Source organism: Streptopelia decaocto, assembly GCF_964273445.1.
Source record: "Streptopelia decaocto genome assembly, chromosome: 6".
NCBI classification, from domain to species: domain Eukaryota; kingdom Metazoa; phylum Chordata; class Aves; order Columbiformes; family Columbidae; genus Streptopelia; species Streptopelia decaocto.
The window spans coordinates 43,635,349-43,655,763 of record NC_138660.1 but is presented as its reverse complement, the minus strand read 5'-3'; the positions used below and the strand labels follow the sequence as shown (position 1 = coordinate 43,655,763).

General features: G+C 37.4%; 1 protein-coding gene across 4 annotated transcripts in view; it reads right to left on the bottom strand.

Annotated features, from left to right (window-relative positions):
* Positions 1-205: 205 nt before the first annotated feature.
* ZNF385B (zinc finger protein 385B) overlaps positions 206-20,415 on the bottom strand; it is a 155,625-nt gene continuing 135,415 nt past the window's right edge. For all 4 annotated transcript variants that reach the window (XM_082055598.1, XM_082055599.1, XM_082055601.1 and 1 more), the window contains 4 exons: positions 5,752-5,997; positions 4,490-4,668; positions 3,284-3,385; positions 206-1,659 (listed from right to left, as the gene is read on the bottom strand). In XM_082055598.1, coding sequence (XP_081911724.1) covers positions 1,441-1,659; positions 3,284-3,385; positions 4,490-4,668; positions 5,752-5,997 — 746 coding nt within the window. In that variant the 3' untranslated portion in view covers positions 206-1,440. The remainder of the gene's footprint in view (positions 1,660-3,283; positions 3,386-4,489; positions 4,669-5,751; positions 5,998-20,415) is intronic.

Here is a 20,415-nt window from a genome sequence, read left to right as displayed (position 1 = left end):
TTACTGCAAAAACACACCAGTAATGGCTGTAACAGGATGTAGTAAGGAAAAACGTTAAAACACAAGGGAAGCAAACACAGGTTCTGTAATTATACTTCATTGCAAGTCTGTTGCTTTGCCTGCTCCCGAAGACTCCTTTAGCAAAATTTGTTTGGTCTAGGCTTCTTTTTTCTGTACCAATTAATAAACACAAGAAGCACATATATTTTTTCTTATTATTTTATTGAAAAGGTACATTTAAAAAAATACACAGACATTTGCTATTATGGATTGCAGATAAAGATGCTCTAAAAGTTAGTTCTTTTTTTTTCCCTTTCTTCTGTTGTCCCCATTATCACATAATTACTTCAGTCTGAGTACTGTATATTGATATCACCTTTATAAAAGGGCTGGGGAGGTAAGAAGACAGGTGGAGCATTACTGCAATATATTTAGTAAACAGAGAATATGGTCATTTATAAATATTTTATATTCTGTACATTATTGCATTAGGGAGCCACAACGTTATGCAGCATCATTACAAAGGAAACTAATTAGAAATGAAGAAAAAAGGATATTTACGTACAAATACATGGATCCATTGTCATCTTGAACAATGCATGAGAGCTGTGGTAATGTGTAATTGAAAAGCTTTTTTTCTCTTTAAGCATTGTTTAGCAACACCAGTGAAGAAACAACAAAAATAAGTTAAATGAAAGTAGCAAACAAGTAGTAATCTTAACTATATGTTATATGGCTTTCTATTTTTAATTTCTCTAAATAAAGTGTGACACAAAAGAAATAATTAAAAGCTTCAGCGCTGCATTGCTTTCAAACATTTGCACATAAACTAAAAATATTAAAATCAGACATGTGGTACATCTTTAGTACTACACAAAATACACCAGTACTGGGGCCTAGGACAGCACACAATCCCTGTCAACAAGAGCACACTGAAAAAAAAGAGGACGCAATTCATTTTTGAGATGTTATCCATAATCAAACATTTGGTTCATCTACCTTTTTTCTCACATGTGATTATACTCCATTGGTTTTCAGAGAAGTATTTACATAAGTGTGAGTGAGGAAGACCCTAGTTTTCAAGTCTGTCAGGAAAATATTTTACGTTTCTTGATTCCAAGGTGCATCATATACATTGAAGAAAGAAAAAAAATAATAGATGCATGAATATTTAATGGTATAAATTTTATGAGCAATTAAGTTTTTAATAAATCACTCTGCATTTGGATTAAAAAAGAAATACAGAGAGAGACTGAGAAAGAAAGCTGTCTAGACTCCAAAATGCAGTACCAATAATGATGAATTTTACGGCGTGGTTGGTTGAGGTGTCATGCTGGATGGCGTTTCAAAAGAGAAAGACGTTTACAAATCTCAACCCCTTTCCTGCTTTTCTTTTGCCCTTCCTACTGGCCATAGTTATCTCTTTTCTACATCAATAAATTAGTATGGTGCAAAAAGTATGGAGGCGGGTGTTGCCCGGATGGGACCGTGGCCTGGCCTGAGGAGAGCTGGGGGGATGGCGGGTGCCTGGAACAGAGAGGCTGTGGGGCGGGGAGGGAGGGACAGGGCCGACGACACCGCTGCAGCTGCAGCCAGAGGAGATGAAAGGAAAGCAGGTGCCAGCGGCTTAATCATGTCCTTCTGGAATGCAAGTTTTGCCTGGAATAAAACACACAAAAAAGCAATGTAAATATGGTTCTCCCCACGCCCACTTTTACTGAGGGAGAAAATGAACGCTGACAAAGGGCACACTGGTTTTGCACAGAAGCGTCACGTCAGCTGCTTAGAAAGTTTACCCACATTGTCTTCTTACTCCCAAGGCAAGTAAAGCAACCAAATCCTATGCTTAAAAATACATAAATCTCTTGAGAGTACGTGCAGTCACACTGACATTTAGAAGAAAGCACAATATGCAAGTGAACAATATTAAATTAGGTAAATCATAACTGTGCAAAAATATTAATAAACCCCCATGTGATTAAGACTTCAATGTCAAAAGTCAAATTTTCCACTTGCAAAAATGAATTGAAGAAAAGTAGAGTGGTCAAGATGGGAAACTAGTATTAGTCCAGTGAGTTTTTTCATCTGCCAATGCAGAGCTGCTCTTTTAAAAATATAAATATTTTTTAAGATCAATACCATAAAGAATTCTTTCTGAAAGAATGGTTACTCAGTTTGTGATCTACAATCGTTGCAGGTGGTTGTGGTGAAAAGGTAACCAGAAATACATACACTACAGTCTTACGGAAAATGGTTTGCACCACAATGAAACATTTGTGTGGGCAAAGATGCATCCTTCTTTTATTAGTGGAGGTCTCCCCTTATGCAATAGATTATAAAATGATGTATTACATGAGTGAAGAAGAATAGTGTGTGCAGAACCTAGCAAATGGGGAGACTTAGAGAAAGTCTGCAGCATTTTAATTTGCCTCTATACAATTACAACCACATATTAATATCTCAGCTTTTAAAGGTTTTTCACGTGCTTACTCTTGTACACACACATTTCCATCTCTCTCTTTCCAACCTCTAAATTGTTTTTGTGCCATAGGTGGCATGCACTTTTCCCTAATGAATAAAATACAGGCTGAGTCATGAGCAAATAAACATACAAGCTGTGCTGTGCTACAGTCAGGCTGAACTCAGGCTGCAGCTGACTGGCAGAACCAGCTTGGGGAATTCCTGGAAATGTAAGTAGGTGTGAAAGGGGAATGTGCTGGGGCACAGAGGCAGAAGAGGTGTTTTGGGAGCCAGTGACAGATAGAGCCCAAGAACACAGGCAACCAATTCTCCTAAACACCTGGTAACTCTTTTGCATCAACATAATACATCCACACAGCACTCTGTTTTTCTGTATGCAGAGAATGAGCATTAGTATTTTTATATCAAAACACCTTTCGGACTTTTCCCTGACTGCATTTGTAATAACTGAGAGTTATCTCAGGTGCCCAGAAAGACAGTGTATGTACATTGCAGCCTCCTGGGAAAAGTGCACCAGCCCAGCTGAGCCAATACCTTTCCACAGGGCACATGGCTCATTCGCCATTCCACTGATTATTCCCTTCTTCTTAGCAATAAATAACACTCACAGTGCTGTCTGCGTGCCTTTGACTGGGCAGACAGAATACAAACCTATCTTTGAATCTGATCCCCGTGCAGACCCAGCCTGCAGGGGAAGAAATGCTGTGGAAGCGTCAGGTCTGTCATGTTCCTGTCTCTGTGTGGTGGGAGTCCCCAAGGTCACAAATTCACATAGACAGTGATGAGAAATAAAAATACTTACTGCTAAAATACTTGGGCTGCGCTGCAATTTGTTGTAAGGACTATATTTAGGCTTCATAGGCTTTCCTGCAACTCTGTCCTTATGCCTTCGGCTGGAAATGTGCTGAAATAAATATCCTCACATTTAATTAGCTGTATACACATTTCTCAGTTTTGAGTTTGAAATTGATTTATCACCAGGATATGCCTAAGCCCCTGTTTGTAAGACAAAGTAGGTTCTTTAGACAGAACAAAAATGAGTTTTGCTAAATTAAACATAACAATTTGGAGCACATCAAATAGAGAATCAGAAACTAATCAAATACAGCAGGTTCTGTCATCCGAGGCAGGCTTTACAAATTATTGATATTTTGGTTAGTATTTCCTTTTTCCACTTGAGGAGCTTTGAACCAGGCAGAGCTGTAATCACTAGGTCATAGGGATATTCAGAAGTAGGAGGTAAATTTCAGTCTTGCTGATACTGTTCAGTTGTATAAATAATTCAATATTAGCTGAAGGAAGAACCAGTACTCAGGGATATGCCTACACCATGCAATTTAATACTATCTTAGAGATAACTGAAATAACAGGGAATGAGAGGACACATCCACACAGCACCATCCTGTCAGAAATTCCCATCTGGGTATCAGAAACAACGTATTTGTGTTGGCACAGCTCTGAACCCAGGGCTAATTGGCTTGGACAGAACAGAGCTGCATGTTCATACAGCTACGCTGCTAATGATAACATTGTTCTACACAATTTGGACATATCTACAGTATTATCCTCCTGCTGGTGGTCCTAAACCAACAGATTCAAGTCACATACTCCTTTGCACATAGTATCAAAAACTATCCCAGCAGATTGAAACAGCACCAAACGAGGAATTCAAGGAACCTGAACCCAGAATTTCTTCCATTTGCGGGACCAGAGTTCAAATATCTCTCTTGAGCTATAGCAAAGTTCTAAACTAGATCTGCTATGTTATTCATTGATACTGACACCTTGTCCCGCTCTGCTTTATGACTCTCAAGTCCTTTTTTTCCCAGATGAAACAATCAGGTGAGCTTGACCTATAGTGAACTATTTGGAAGTAGGTATGGGATGACAGAAAATAAATACTAAGTTCACTTTTTGCAAAAACATCTTCACACAGATCTGCATCACACCTACAATACTGCAATGCAACTAAAACCCACAAAAGGAACCCCAAATACATGTAAGCTACCTGTTTAAGTTGAATTTCTGAATTAACATGGACATCACAGATTTCACAATGAAATGTCTTGTTTTGCAGTCCTGAGCCTTTACTGCCGTTCTGCACCTTCAGCCGGGATCCAGGTCTAGGGTAGGACTTGATGGGACCAGCACCGTTTCGAGCCTCGACCATGGTCTTGTGCTTGGAGCCTAATGGCCAAAAAGACACAGGTGAGTTAATGATCAGCAACATACAACCACGTCTATCAGCATTGGGACTTTTTGTAACACATTTATCTTCAAGACAGAATGGTAAAAGTGCACCACAGATCAGGATTAACAATGACTGGTTTTGGCCAGTGCAGTTCTCACTTCCTTGATGTAAAGGGGAGCCAGACAATGGAAGAAGGGTTTGTACAAAAAGGGAACAACGGGCACTGGAACACTGCCTCTCTGTTTGGGGCAAGTGTGTCGCTGTATGGCCAATGTGTTTGTTGTTTGTTCTTCTGCCAAAATCCATACAGCTGGTGAATCATGAGAAAGGACTTGAGCCAAGAGTGGGAGAGGAACCACAGCAATCACTCAAAACCTGCCTACGAACAGTAATACTTCAGTAAGTATCCTCTGATTTGGAAGAAATGGCTCCTTTGGCCATTTCAAGAATGGATTACAGCTGCAAAACTAGCTTCAGTGGTTTGTTAACAAGCTTTACATCACCAGCCCATCACTGAGCAGCAAGAGCACATTAGGGATTGCTACTTGTGGCCTTTTAAAGGAAGCATATCTAAGTCACAATAATCAAAAGATTCTGGGACATCTAGGAAATCTAAGGAGAACACCTTAAAATTATCAAAAATGTCAAATAACAAAGATTACTATAAGTTGTACCAGCAAAAAACCAGACACCAGAAATGGTGAGATGAAATGTGAAAGAGAGAGCGAACTAACATTTTAGAAACCTTAGTGTTACAGAAACCACTATGATCATACTATGATTGCCACTATGGAGGTGTGACGGAATCAAGTAACATGAACTATAGGGATTTTGTCAACTAAAAGCTTACAGAGTACATGAAGGACAGTTCAAACAATGCATAGTGAGCTTTAATAAAATAGCAAACATTACGCATGAAATTGTCATTAGCGGAGATGTTCTTGTAAACTGCCATTGCAGGTTTTATCTAAAAGACTCTTCAGTGAAATGTGGCTACCACAGTGTCAGAAAAAACAGACTGTTACACTGAATTTTTGAAGTAATAATAAACAACCCACTTGCACCATGTGTACACTTACCTGTATTGTGGGCTTCTAGTTGTGACAGGGAATTCACAGCCACTTTGCATAATGAACAGTAAAGCAGTTTTTTGGCTTTTTCCTCTTCTGACTCAGAAACTGTGTTTGGAGCTCCATTCGTGCTCTTGGAGGATGAGGCAGGTGTTACAGGTGCCACTGCTGCCACCCCGGGTTTGGGAAGAAAAAGACCTGCTTCTGTACTGGACTGCTGACTTGCACTATCGGGTTTTGCTTTCCCTTTATCTTCTAAAAGAAGTAAAATACATATGTCATCATATGCTGCACACACAAAAAAATTCATACAGCAATAGTCCTGTGGTTTTAGTGAACCTAACACAACAGGGGCCTAATTCATCTAATTTTATACAGGACAGCAGCATCCTTGAAATCTTGTTAAAATCCTACTATGTGTGTAATTTGCCAAAAGAGGTGATATTCCTGTTTTTAAGGTTACCAGTGAGTACCAATGACTTCAATAAATTCATGCCAGCTGTTGTTGCTGTCATGCTGAAGGTTTGGTCAGTTGAAAGGAGCCCAAGAAGTCCCAAAGGCTGCCAGGATTAAGGACTGAAGAGCACTCAGAAACATGCAAAACTTTGCACTGGGGATTACAAAAATATTTCTGAAAAGCAATAGATTTCCCTTTAGAATGGCTCAAAGTCACTGGGAGGATGCCCAAAGGCTCCACCACCATCTTGACACTGATATGCCTCATTTGAGTTACAGAAGTTGATTATGGTACTGCACTACACAAATGAACACAGCTGCTAATATTTTCCAAGAAAAATTCCCCATATATCCAGAGATCAGATGGCTCCGATGTGCACTCAGTGCATTCCTCTATCACTTCACAAGCATGACTCAATCATCTGCGCTCCTATGAGACAGGCAGGCAGCTATTGCTTCATTTTACAGATGGCGATCGTGAGGCAAGAGATTAAATGTTCCAGCTGTGCCTAAAGCGGAACTTTGTGCCAGAGCCAATATTCAAATGCTCCTTGCCTACGTGTTGTCTACAAGAGCTCGTTGCATTTTCACCTGTTCAGCTGCAGTCCCTGTGACCACAGGCTGTACCAGTTGCCAGCAGTAAGACAAGCTCACCTTATAAAGAACACAGGGTGGGAGGGGGACAGTACAGAGGTGCTGGAATGGGCAACCTTGATCAAATGGAAATAAAGAATGGTTGCAGAAGACTGTGACACGTTGTCACTCCGAACCACATGAATCAAATGTTGTCATCTAAGCAACCACAGCACCTACATAACAGCAGCCTCTTAAAAACTACTTATATCCAAGTTGAAACCTACAGCATAGTTTTAGTGTTGAACTGATTTGAAAAAATAGATTTTATTTTGGGCACTTGGTTATTTTTAAATATGGGCCCTTGTACTTTATGTTTACAGCTACCAGACTTTGTCTTAACATCACTCTGTGTATCAGGCCAACACTGTGCTACCAAGAATTCTGAAAACAGAATTGGACCCCCTGCAACAAATACTTGAGAGTGCGTATGAACTATGAACAGGCATCTTGAAACTAAAGCCCACAGTTGTTGGCATATTTCCCAGAAGCACATTGCAGTACATCAATTTTAGATTCTAAAGACCAGGAGAAAGAAAATTCTAATAAAAGAATTATTATTTTTTAAAGTAGCAATAAAAATCCTTTAAAATTACACAATATGAACTGTGTTAAACATTGAAAATGAACAAGCTTGAAGACTACTACTAGGACCAAATTAATGATAAAACCAGATTCTGAAGGTATTTTGATTGATAAAATATGACAAAAGAAAGTGATGTTAAATCATAGTTCATAGACTATTCTATTTTAATGTCACTATAGTAATAAGTCACATCTGCAAAAATCTACCACATATTGTATGGCTTGTGAGTCTTCATAAAATAAACAATTTTAATAAATAGCATTAGCTAACATTTTCAATTAAAGAGTTTTCAATATGGAAAATTCTCAGAGGTGTTAACATCTACAAAGGAAACACTCTGAATTGCTGCCATTTATGAATTCATATTACAAGAAAGCAGACTTGTTTTTCTTGTTCTATGCAATATTATGCCATTCTGCAAAAGGTATAACAACAGGATATTTTGAACCTGAGTGCAATAAAAGAAAGTTCCTTAGTATTTTGAGTTTCACGCTTTAAAAGAATAATATGCCTGCAGAACGGCAAGCTGTATGTTAATATACAGAGACTACACTTCTAGTTTGAGGTTTTTTAATGTTGTTTCCCATGTATTTTTTTTTTTTTTTAATGTAAGCATAAAGATTTCATGCTTTTGAAACACTTCCTGGAGATATAAATCATCCCCTCCTGGGACAGCAGGAACATCAGCAGTTGTGCGCTGGGGGGGGACCCCTGCCCTGAGCAGCACAGACTCTGCTCACACTCCTGCCTCCAGCCCCCGCCCTCACTGTTCAAACCCTCTGCAACAAATGGGAACAGATTCTTATTTCTTTGGTTTGCCATCAAATGTCTGCGAAGTGAGATCCATTTTACACAGGCCACCAATTACCATCACAGAGTGATGGTTTTCCATTGCTGAATTTAACAGATGATTGAAAAATGACAGATTGCATTTCCCACTTCTCCTCACCTAGTCGGCCACCAGCTGATGTAGTACGTCAATTTTAAAATATTCCCTAGATTTACAGTGTTTTCACTATTCATAATACAAAGCAATTCCAGAGTACACCATGCGTAACAAGCTAACAAGAAAACTTCTAGAAAACTAGAGAGAAGTTACCAGCATCCAGCTGGGCTTGATTTTGCCAGTATCACAGCTTTTGGAAAGAACCTCAGTTCACATAATAATTCCATCATTTGGAAAGCTTTCTGACACAAATAAGCTCTTCGTCCATGGGGATGTATAAGGAGATACATACGCCCCTCTATGAATTAATGTTTTCTTCCACCATCCTAAATGCTTAATGCAGAACATCTTCAAAAATCGTAATTGTAAGGTTATTATACAGTTTAACTCCCACAGAAAGTACATGCAGCTAAGTGTATATTTGTCACTGCAGTGAGGCCAGAATTGGGTTTTCCTGGCTTCTAAAATCAGAAAATTGCACTTATCCAAATGGGTTTTTGATAACAGCTTATTGTTTTAAATCCACAGAATTCAAAACACCATTACTTACGGTTTTGTGTTTGAGACAGAAATGCCAAGTATTCAACTGTGCAAAACAGGAAATGCAAATTGCATGTATATACAAAGCTCGAAGATTACTCTTTTATTTGTACTTATAGCACAGATCTAACAAATAATATCTCCATGTAGAAATCAGAAATGTAACTGTTAATGCCTGCATGCATATACATACTTCCAAACTGTAATCGCTATATAAAATACACATGGATGTTTAGATGCAGCTGTAGGATTATAGTCCTCTTGCTATTTCTGAAGGCAAATATTATTGAGAACAGTCTTGAATTTGCTCTGATTTCTACCTGGGCCAAGCCCAGGGAGCCCAAGAGAGCTGAGTAGAGGCCAAACAAGTGCATGAGCGAGTCCCTGCTGCCCAGGACCAGGGACGCACCAGCTCCTGCTGCAGAGCTCAGCAGAGCATGGCTGGAAGCAGGAGGCCACGGCGGCACCAACCTCTGCCCAGAAAACTGCAGCTGGCATTCAGCCTAAGTCAGGGTCAGGTTGAAATGCTCACATCGTAACTCACATGCATGAGGTTCATTCAAAATCTAACTCATATTGTTGCACTTTGTCCTACTACGTTCTTTTTGCACATAAAAAGACTGTATTTCATCTGTGTTAAATTCCTGTCTTTAAATTAAGTTTCTCTTTTCCTCAAGACTCCAGAGTAGTAAATCAATGGTTCATTTCAAGTTCTTACTGAAGCTTGAATTTATTTTGAAATAGAGCCCGAGGAAGAAAATAAAGCAAGCTAATTAAGTATTGCTTTGGGCTCAGTAATACCAATGCTCTTGTCGCCTACTTACATTGTTTCAACTTTGCTTTGAAGTTGTTTTCATATATTTCTGGTTGTTTGCCTTATGTTTGTGTCAGCACCATGTTAAAATTCAAGACTCATTTATCTAGTTAGTACTGGCTCATTTCAACTGTACGTACCAAAGTGAGGACATAGAGCAGGATGACACCTGACAGGTTCAAATGTAAGAGGTTCGAGCTGTCAATGCAAGAGCAGCTGAAGTGTTTTACCTACCTTTGCAGGTCATGGGATTCTCATTACAGTTGCTATAGGATAATTTATAGGAGCAGCATGTTAATGCTGAAATCCTAGTCAAGCTCAGTGAATGGGACTTGCCCTATCTTAAAAAGGGGTAAAAATGTTAGCATAAATCTTCTTCCCTGCAAGATTCAAACTGAATCTCTCTAGTTATTTTCTTTCCTGGTGAACAACTGAATGTGAACGTTGTGTCCCAGTTCATAGTCCAGTCGTCAATGCAGTCCATGCAGAAAGCAAAAGGCATATAGTTTTTTTATCCCCCTAACCATTCCATTAAGCAATTTTGTTTATAAGGTACCTTTATGAGAGTTCACTTGGTTTACTTTGTGATTTATGTGAAGTGTTTACAATTTTATAACATATATATATTTGTACATTATAAATTTATATTTTAAAATTATCTCTTAGCATACTAAGACGTGCCTATAGGTATTGCTTTCCGCAGCTAGGAAATATTTTTTCTTGGTTTGGGGTGAGAGTGGTGATTTCGGTGTATGTTAGACAGAAGTTCTAATTTGGACTTCATGATGAAAATAAACCTGCTATTTTCAATAGAACAGTAACTTAACATTCAGATCCTGAGTTCAGAATTGAGATTAATAATAAAAATAAAACCAAGGAGAATTCTAAAACTCATGTATAAATCTAGACATTCAAATGATAAAGTTTTTCTGTAATAATAATCCTCAGTGCTACTTATATCCCACAACATACACAGTTTTTATCATTGAAGATACACAAAACATAACTTTCCGATCAACTTCTGTTTTGCAACAGCTTGTTCAAATAGCAATTGAAATTAAAAGATTTTCCAAGGTAAAGATGATACATGTGATACAGTTGCAGGAGCCCTTTCTAACACACATTAAAAGCTTTTAGATACAGAGTTCTGCTATGACCCTAATAACCCTTACAAAACTGTCACCTACATTTTCTGCCTGTATGTAATAAATAAATAAACCTGCTCTTACTGTGACAGGAACAGAAGAAATAATATTTCGAGTACTGATAATATCTATTTTGTGTGCATGTGATAAGAAGTATGGCTTCACACCTGCCTGCCTGCACAGACATTGCTAAGTGGCAACAGCTGCTCTAGACAACCCTACATCAAAGTTATTTTGAATTATTTGCTAATCTCCCAGCCTAGAAAGGGAAATTTGTTTATATAATTTATCCACCTGCTCACACAACAGAACATATTGCCAGCTTAGAAAAGAAGTATAAACAGAAAACTGTTTTCAGCAGTCTAGATAATTATGGTTATCCATCGTACAGGTAAGAAAATAGCAAATACTTGTCCTCCTTTTCTTCATGAAAAGCCTGAAGAAAGAGACATGCAATTTCAAGCCTAAACCAGCTACATTAGGTGAAACACAGCAACAAAATAATGTAAAGTATTAATATAACTGCATCACTGCATGTTTATCAACACTATGAAACCAATGAGCAGAACTGATGCATGGTTAGGTGCAAATCCTTTGGCACAGTCTTGTTTACAGTGGTATATTACAATATCACGTCACTGCTGAAAGAAGGACTTTTAAAAACATGGACAGCTTGGTACTCCTGAACACCTTCAATAATTTCTGACAATGCCACTCCATACAATAACTAAACCAAAAGTGACTTCTGAAAGGAAGGGTTAATGTTTTATTTATGGATTACTAGAAATGTGGTGCAAAGACTGTCTTATGGTATAGCTATGAGTTCACAAAATTGTGTTACAGGGACCTGACATTAGTCTGAAGTGTTGATTTTTGAGAGTAATTGAGACTGAGGTAAAGCAAGCATATCTCCTAAACCAGCAGATCTATACTGAGTGAATCCCATTTTCAGGTTCTCCCTATAATTTCAGCAGCTCCAAATATGACTATGAGTATTGGGCTGCATTAAACAACCTTTGAAGCATACAGTGATTACAGAATGGGAAGAAATCAATCAGGCTAGACTATTGTACAAATGCTCTTTCCCTGATCAACTGTGTAGCAAATGTAAAATCAGTTACAGCCATACACAGTCAAAAAAAAATTTGCTGAAAAGCTCATCATTGTAGCTAAACTGGCATCAATAAAGACAAAGTAAAACCCCTATTTATTGAAAAATAAAATTCTCAGTTACAATTTGACATTTTAGATGCTTGGCACATCTGACATAAAACTAAGAAGTGACATGTATTTCTCACTACACTTTTTCTTCCTAGACTTCTTCATAAAATATGCCCATTGACAAAGTAAGTTAGTTGATATTACTAAAGTCTATCACTTGACCTTGCTCTTCTAAGCCTTCTGCAGACAGAACAATAAGGTGGCCCTCAGACCAAGTGACTTTCAGTTTAAGAGCAGAGATCACAGCTGTAAACGGACAGGTATGAAAACACAAAAGAGACAGAACAACAGGTCACCAGCACAGGCACTGGTGTGGCAGACAAACTTCTCACAAGCTTTTTTTCTGGTTTTCAGTCCATCACAGAAAAAGAGAAATTGTCAGAGGTGAGAGTAACAGAAGTAAGTTTGGCAGCTGTTGGCAGGGAGCTCTTCACAAATGGGACCAGGAAAAGCCAGGATCTGGAAAGTCAGTATCAATGGCTGATGGGTAGTAGGCGCAAGTCAGCATCTTTTACATTACAGAAGACGTACAGAGCTATGGAGAGCTTTGAAAGTGAAGGACATGAAGAAATTGGAGAGAGAAAAATCAGTAGCTTTATCTGTACCACGGACTAATTGTAACAGAATTGAAAGCATTTAAAACAAAAAAATCCGATAAGAGTAGAGAAGTTATAAGCCTGGCAAAAATAATTAAGGGAGATGTTAAGACCTATGACAAATAAAATCAAGGTGGGGAAAACTTATTCAGCCACATTGTACTTGAAGGATTGCCTAAACAAACTCTGGGATCTACCCTGGGACACAGGTCTGAGGCAGAGAGAGAGGACCCACAAGTGATCATATTGGAAACAATAGTTGCTGTACCTCTCTTTGCCCTGAAATAAGATATGAAGGGAGAAGAGCATCAATGACTGCATTAAAAGAAGGATGAGAAAGGTCTCCTTCACTATATTAGCAGAAAAACTACTGAATAGAAGGGCAGACAATAGCTCCAACAAGAAAAGCAAGTTTCAAACCATTGTTCTTCACAGAAAGCTTTATCTTCTGCTGGCTGACACTGCTATAAAGGAATAAAGCATGCACTTGCACAGTTAATTATCCTTTTTATGAAGAAAAAGATGAACACTATGAGTAATATATGCCATAAAGGAAATGGCAGGAAAGCAATTAAGTCACTAGTGGTCACGACCTTTACAGCATTTGTAAGCACTCTGTCCTGCATCTCAGTATCACTCAAAAAAAAACCCCAACAAAGAGCATTAGATTATTTCCTGACATTCATTAAGACAGAGTTAGCTAAGTTTGATAAGGGATTTCAAAATCTGTTTTGTTTTATCTCCACATTTGCTGAATAATGAGACTCTAATGGCTGTCAGACAAAATACCTACTTTCTCACCAGTTGTGCAGTCTACTGAGAAATGAGGCTGAAAAACCCGTAGGGCTCTGTTCTAGAAAAATTCCACTGCAAACCTACATGCAAATCAGACAGCACAGTGTATCTATTAACCCTTTGATTGCCTTTAGTTTTTTAAAAATGTTTTTCCTTGTACTTCAGTCCTATTTGAAAAATGGCTAGGTTTTATACAATGAAAGCTGCTACATGAAATAAATCTATTTGATGTGTTTTAAAGAAAACCAATTTTGTTTCTATACAAAGATGAGAAACAAATGGAAGTTATAAATATAAAGGTTTTCATCTCAAACACAAATGTGTACTGGAATAAACTACAACATATTTTCTCAAGATACTGAAGCTACCTCAGGAAATGTCTGGCTGGCTCTGCAATACTGAGTGAACTTGGTAGCCAGACTGATTATTTGATTAACTGCATCACTACTTTCCAATGGGCTGAGCTGAAGCAGCTTTTTTATTTCAGAAGTATTGCTTGTTTGGCTATAGCACAACAGTGATCTTGATACTTAATATCTTAGATCTTTTATTTCTGATTTGGCATACCAAAGACTCCAGGGAATTTTTTTACAAAGGAACCTCTCATTTTTTTTTAGAGTACAAAAATACTTGGCAACTGATCAGATTAAAGATGTAATGTTACAAAGGTTTGGTTTTGAAATTTTGGATCGGTTTAATTTTTATGAAAGCAGACAGATGAGAATTAAAAAAAATATGCAGAATTACACCCAGTTCTGCAGCTGTAAAATCTTGCCTTGCAAAATCTAGTTCTGTGCCCATTTGTACACCTTATGGAACAGAGAGCAATAGATGCTCCAGTTACTGGGGTGTCTGAGTTTATTCCACTATATCACCTATGATTTTTAGCCAATTTCTTGCATAGTTGGGGATTCCTGGCAAATTGTTTTTGATTGGTTACCTGGTGTTTTAGATCTGTTTTACTGATCAAGATCAAGAAGAAAAGAGGTGCAATCACTGCACAGGGGCAGGGTAAGATATGCTGGTGGATACATAAAAAGCATATATCAAAGTAACTGCACAAAAGTTGTTACCTATTGAAAAAGGGCATTCATATTTAAAAATATCTCATATTTAATATTTCAACACAATGCAATTTCTCTGTGCAAAAGCAAGAGGAACAAGAATGGTTGATTCTGCACTGTTAGTCAAAACTGAGGAGTGTCTGTACTACGTCTGGAGCAAACAAACTTCTAATATTCACTTGAAACAATGTGCTGTGTCTCCATTTCACCTGCTTGTCTTCAATTCTGTTTTTGATTTTGTTTTTTTTTTTTTTTTTTACAGAATGCAGGTTATATAAGACTTCTCTTTTCCTCATTTGAAACCAGATTAATAAAATTTTTGCCTCTGTTAACAATTTTTAGACTGAACAGAGTGAACAGGTAACTGTGGTAAATGCAGTGCACTAGTTCTGGTTAGAAAGCCAGCCCATCTACAAACACAAAAAGAAAGCAATTTCCTAGTGTACATTTCCAATATCTAATTTCTCAGTGACATATCATACCTTTATTATAGAAGGCTGGGAGAACTTTCACTAGGTGTTTGCCCATAAAATGCAGCAAGATCAGCAGCACCATGCTGCCAGCAGTTGAAAATAAGGGACGCATAGCAACACACAACTAGCAAGGATGGATGCTTTATGAGTATCCATAAAGTGAGATTATCCAACAGCTTAGTCTTCCTGGGTCCTGCTGCTGTATGTCTAGGCAAATCGACTTTAAATCTACCTTAACCTTTCATCTTTTCTGAGCTATGCCAGTCCATATTGGCTGGAAAGGAAAAATTTAAGAGTTGGAAAATTATAATACACTTTGGGCAAAGTTTGAAATACAGTATAAATTCTGTTACTAAAAAATGTGACTTTTGTTGGTTAAGCTTATCTTTTTCTGACACAGACATTATTAATTTTGCAAATATTTTATACTCCCATTGCAGACTCCAGCACATTTATTCTAGAGCCTGGAATACAAACTTTCTTTAGTACTGCACTGTCTCTTTAACATTTCAACAATGTAGGAATGCTTAGAAAAATAACATTCAAAGATTACAACAAACATACTGTATTCTGCCTAGACATCCTTCACTTTTGCTTAAAAATGTTTTCGTTCATCTCCTCAACTATAAAAATAACATTGCCTCCTCCATCTATGAATCTGAAATATATTACTAGAAACACACATTTCAGTTGCTGTTTGTGAAAAAAAAAAAATCTTAAAATTCTACCCACAGCTGCTAAAGTGCTTTAGAACTCAATACAAAATGTATGGGTTTCTAAATAAATGAATCAAGAAGAACTGACAATCTGCATGCCAGTACATTCTCATGGGCCTGTGTCTGAACTACTGACTCAGTACTTGCACAGGCAGAACTGCCATTGAAGTCAACTGTGAAGTACTCGTCTTCATTTCAGTTAAATGACATCTATAATTGTGCATTCTCACTGATTTCTGTGGCAGGTTTGCCTTAGGATTGTGTGTATTTAGTCATGCCCTCAAGATTTGACCAATAAATTGCATTTCAAATATAAACTGTCTAACAGACACCAAAATATCTTCACTATCCTTGAAAGCAAGTAAGAAGGAAATAATATGTAACCTATTGTTTGTATGTATAGATTTTATACTATAGGAAATGTAGCATATTTCTCACACCAAGTCAGTAACATGGCAGCTGTAGAATAAGGGCAGAAGGATGATAAAGATTTTTCAAAAGATCTATGTAAATGTCTGATGTGCCAACCATTAGTATTTTTTGCTTCTATTTTTGATTCAGGATGTCTGAACAATTCCATATTAAAATCAACTCACCAAATTCTTGGTCTCACAATTGCCTGCCAGCCCCTAGAAACATGCATTTTTCCTTCTGTTCTAAATTCTGCTTGCATTTGTGTTACAAAAATGAAGATAAGTATGAGTAAAAATAACATTTACCATAAAAATCCCAAATCAAGCCACATTATTTATTGCATGGAAGTTGCTGCTAGACCAGCTTGTACTCTCAGAGGCCTTTTCTTTTACTTAAATAGTTGCTGAGATATACAGAAAAAAAAAGCCACCAGTTTTCCACATTTTCCAGAAAAAAAAAATTCAAAATTAGAATATTTATCTCAGTGGCAAAACCAACACATCCTGAAGCAACAGCATTGTGCCTGACCCATTCTTTCACATTTGGAGACTAAATTGACTCAGAAGCTGAGAAAAAAAAAGCGACTTTACAGACTGGAGACAACCTTTAACTTTGGCACAACTGGACACAGACAAAACTCCATTCAACTACCAATTGCATGATTAATCGACAGCATTCTGTTATTTATTCTCTGATTATGTGAGAAAACTACATGTCTGGCATCAAAAGAATGGCCTTACTTCTTTAGCAATATATGTATTTCTTTAATAAGATTTGTGTATTATGCAAGATAAAGCTACTCCTCCCAGGCTTTTTAAAAAAACAAGAAAACCAGCTGTCTTTTTTGGGAGTTTTCCAGTCTTATGGATTTAAAGGGCTAATTTCAGTCCTACATAAATAAGGAGAACTTCCACTGATTTGAATTTCATAGTCATCTAAAACCAAACCTAGGGCTTGGTTCACAAATTATTTTTTTCTGTCATTCATCATCAAAATAATAACCATCTGAAGGTGACAGAGGGGGATATTTTATTTCTCTCATTTTTACAAAATCTTATTACACAACATCATTTTTTAGGGTATTTCTGGATCACCTTTCTTCCTAACAGAAGATTGCAAAGCAGATGATTGACATTGGTATCTCAGTCTCAACCCTTTTTTGCGAGATATTTCTTTTTTGTCCCATTTTCTCTCTTCCTCCATTTTCCTTACCTAAAGACTCAAGAACTCTTGAATAATTTGTTGTAAAAACAATGATGAGTAAAGAATGATGTGATACATAATAGTTCTGGAAATGCAGCCTCTCTAGAATTATGACTTCTAGGGAAATACACATAGATACATTTGCTAGCAATTTTTACTTCATATTCATGTTATTATCATGAGATAATAAGATAAGGCTGGATGAGGCTCTGAGGAAGCTCATCAAGTTGAAGATGTCCCTGCTCATTGCAGAGGGCTTGGACTAGATGGCCTTTGAAGATCCCTTCCAACCCAAACTATTCTATGATTTTACAATTCTGTGATCATTCCATTATCATCATCATCATCCTATGAAAAAAAAACTTCAGACATTCAATATTCACATCATTAGCAGAACAAACAAGAAAAATAGGTGCCCAATTTCTCAATACTAAGAGAAAGATTGCTGAAAGATTCAATGTATATGAATAGATTCTTTAAATGACCACATACATCTAGCTTAAAAAAACCCCAGTAGCTGAGAGCATCTCTGGCACTGGTCCCACTGTCCGGCAACATTAGTAGAGTTAATCTTGCCTGGCTTCTCTTCAACTCTCCCCAAAGTAAGAAAAACTTTGAATAATTTTAAGGATGCTAATGAAAAAATATGCAATGAAATCCCTGTTTTTAGAATTGGAATAAGTAATAGTGGTACACAGCTTTAATAATACAGGACACAGGAATGTTCAGGCACAGAGCAGAGCACCCCAAAAGAGTCTTATTTCATCTTAACAATATATTTTTGATACAGAGCTTCTGCTTAAATCACTGCAGGAGAAAAAGCTCACCATTTCTTCAAAACAAAATCCTGCTTGCATGTGTTTCTGATTGATATAATAACTGGAGAAATAAAAGATTGACCTTTTTCAATTGAACAGAAATTGCAACAGCTCATCAATGTAATTGTGTCAGCTGCAGAGCTTATTTTTCAGTTAATGACACCTATAATCACTTTTCAGAAGAGGTGCAGGATTTAATACGTGCTAGTTAGCATTATTATAGACAGATTGAAGAAGCACGTGAAGACTTCCAGGAGTGCCCAGGAGTTTATCAACATCAAAATGTGCAGAATAACAGCTCTTCCATTCAGGTTGTAAGACACACATGGAAAGATGAGGCTTGAGTGTCCACTTTGGAAAACGGTGAACAGTTAGAGTGACAGGGAATAAAATGTTTAAAGATCCAACCTATTACAATGATTTCCTGTTAATAGACTTTGGTTTACTAATTATTCTTTTGGCCAACTTTCCATCCTAAGAGTGTAAACAGTAACTTCCTGAAACAGCTGCTGAAATAAACCACCAGAAAATGCCCAGAAGCTATTTATTACTAAATCCAATACAGGCGATACATGTGCTACTTACAGTATATTTTACACATCAACACTGGTAATAAATTGTTCATGTAAGTACACGCATGGTACTTGCAACAGTGTATCTGTGATGAGTTCATGAGTATTTATTAATTCTATCTTATATACCAACTATAAAAGCACTGTGGTCAAGCAGCAAATTCTACACTGTGTCTTTACTGCTGTTGTGGGGAGTTTCAACAGGCAGCAATATAGAGCAACCTTCAGATGGCTGTGAAACATGGAATGAAAAGAGAACAAAACTTGCCAACCTCAGGAGGTTTAATGAAAAAACGCCCTTGAAATGACTCTCCTTGTCAGATGAATCTGATTGAATTTACTACTTAGTTGCCCATAAACTGATGCCTTTATCTAACAGAAATGTGTCTGTGCTTAGCAGGCACTATCTGAATACATATAAACACAGATGCATGATTATTTTATGGTGTATAACTTCAGCAGAATTCTCTATGTAAGCATAAATGTGAAGAACTGATGGGGCTCATCAGTAGCTTTAGATGGAGGCTAGACATAATGACAAGCATCTTTGAGGGCATAAGGCAGAACCTCTAAATATGGCTCATTGACATTGGGGGACAGTGAATCAAACACATTCTTGTGTTCCTCTCCTACAGCTTCTATCTCTCCCTGCCCCGCCTTTAAAATTCAACTGTCACAACATATTTTAAGGTCTTGATGATTTAGATGCATTACAAATAAGTAAAAGATTGAAGAATAAATGCCCTAGAAACATCATAAACTTTGACATTCTTATAATTGTAACTGTATGACAAATAACCCAGAATTCACCGGAACACCACAGTTGAATTGTGGATGCAAAGTGTCTTTCTCCTAGCTATATCTGAAGGATTATCTAAAAAGCTTTTATTGGAGCTATGTAAACGAGCCATTCCTTTAAAACAAATGGAAAACAAGGTAATGAATGGAAAGAAATGTTAGGTGAAAAGGAATTTTGTTAAGAGAACTGGTATGATTTTTAGTATTACTCCAAGTACAGAGATGCATATGGAAAAGTTTAGAATTTAAGCATCGGCAAAAAGATTTCATAATAAGCAATGAAAGCAATGTGACTAGGGGAGTGTCCTGATGGCAGACTTGTGAAATACGAACTGAGCCCTCCCTTGGGACATTACACCTCATTGGTACTTGATGAATAAACAGCACTGGTAATTGGGACACTGGAGAAATATGACCCATCATAATGTTCCTGAGTAAACGTGATTCAATGTGTTGCACTCTACTTTAGGAATAAAAGGAATAAACACTCAGTTTTGTTGTAAAAGCACCCACAGAAAGTCCTTAATGAACTAAAACCCAGAAACAAGACCTCAAGGTGAACTTTTCTAAGTCTAATACAGCTTGGAGTTGCCAGTCCTGTCTAATTGGCCAACTAATTACCATATATGTACATGAAATCAAGTGGCATTTGTTAGGTTCGTCAACATGTCTAGGCTGTTTTCAAAATGTGAGCTAGCCCATTCAGTGTCAAACGGTGCACTCCTATCATGACGATGTTCCTCAGAACAACCTCCAGCTGGTTTTAGTTATACAGCTGTAAAGATTGGAACAACTCTTACAGGGCCCTGTTAGGATCAAGAAGCTGGCAAACAACTTTCCACTCGCATCCCTTTCCTGCCGTCCTTGCCATATACAGCAGATC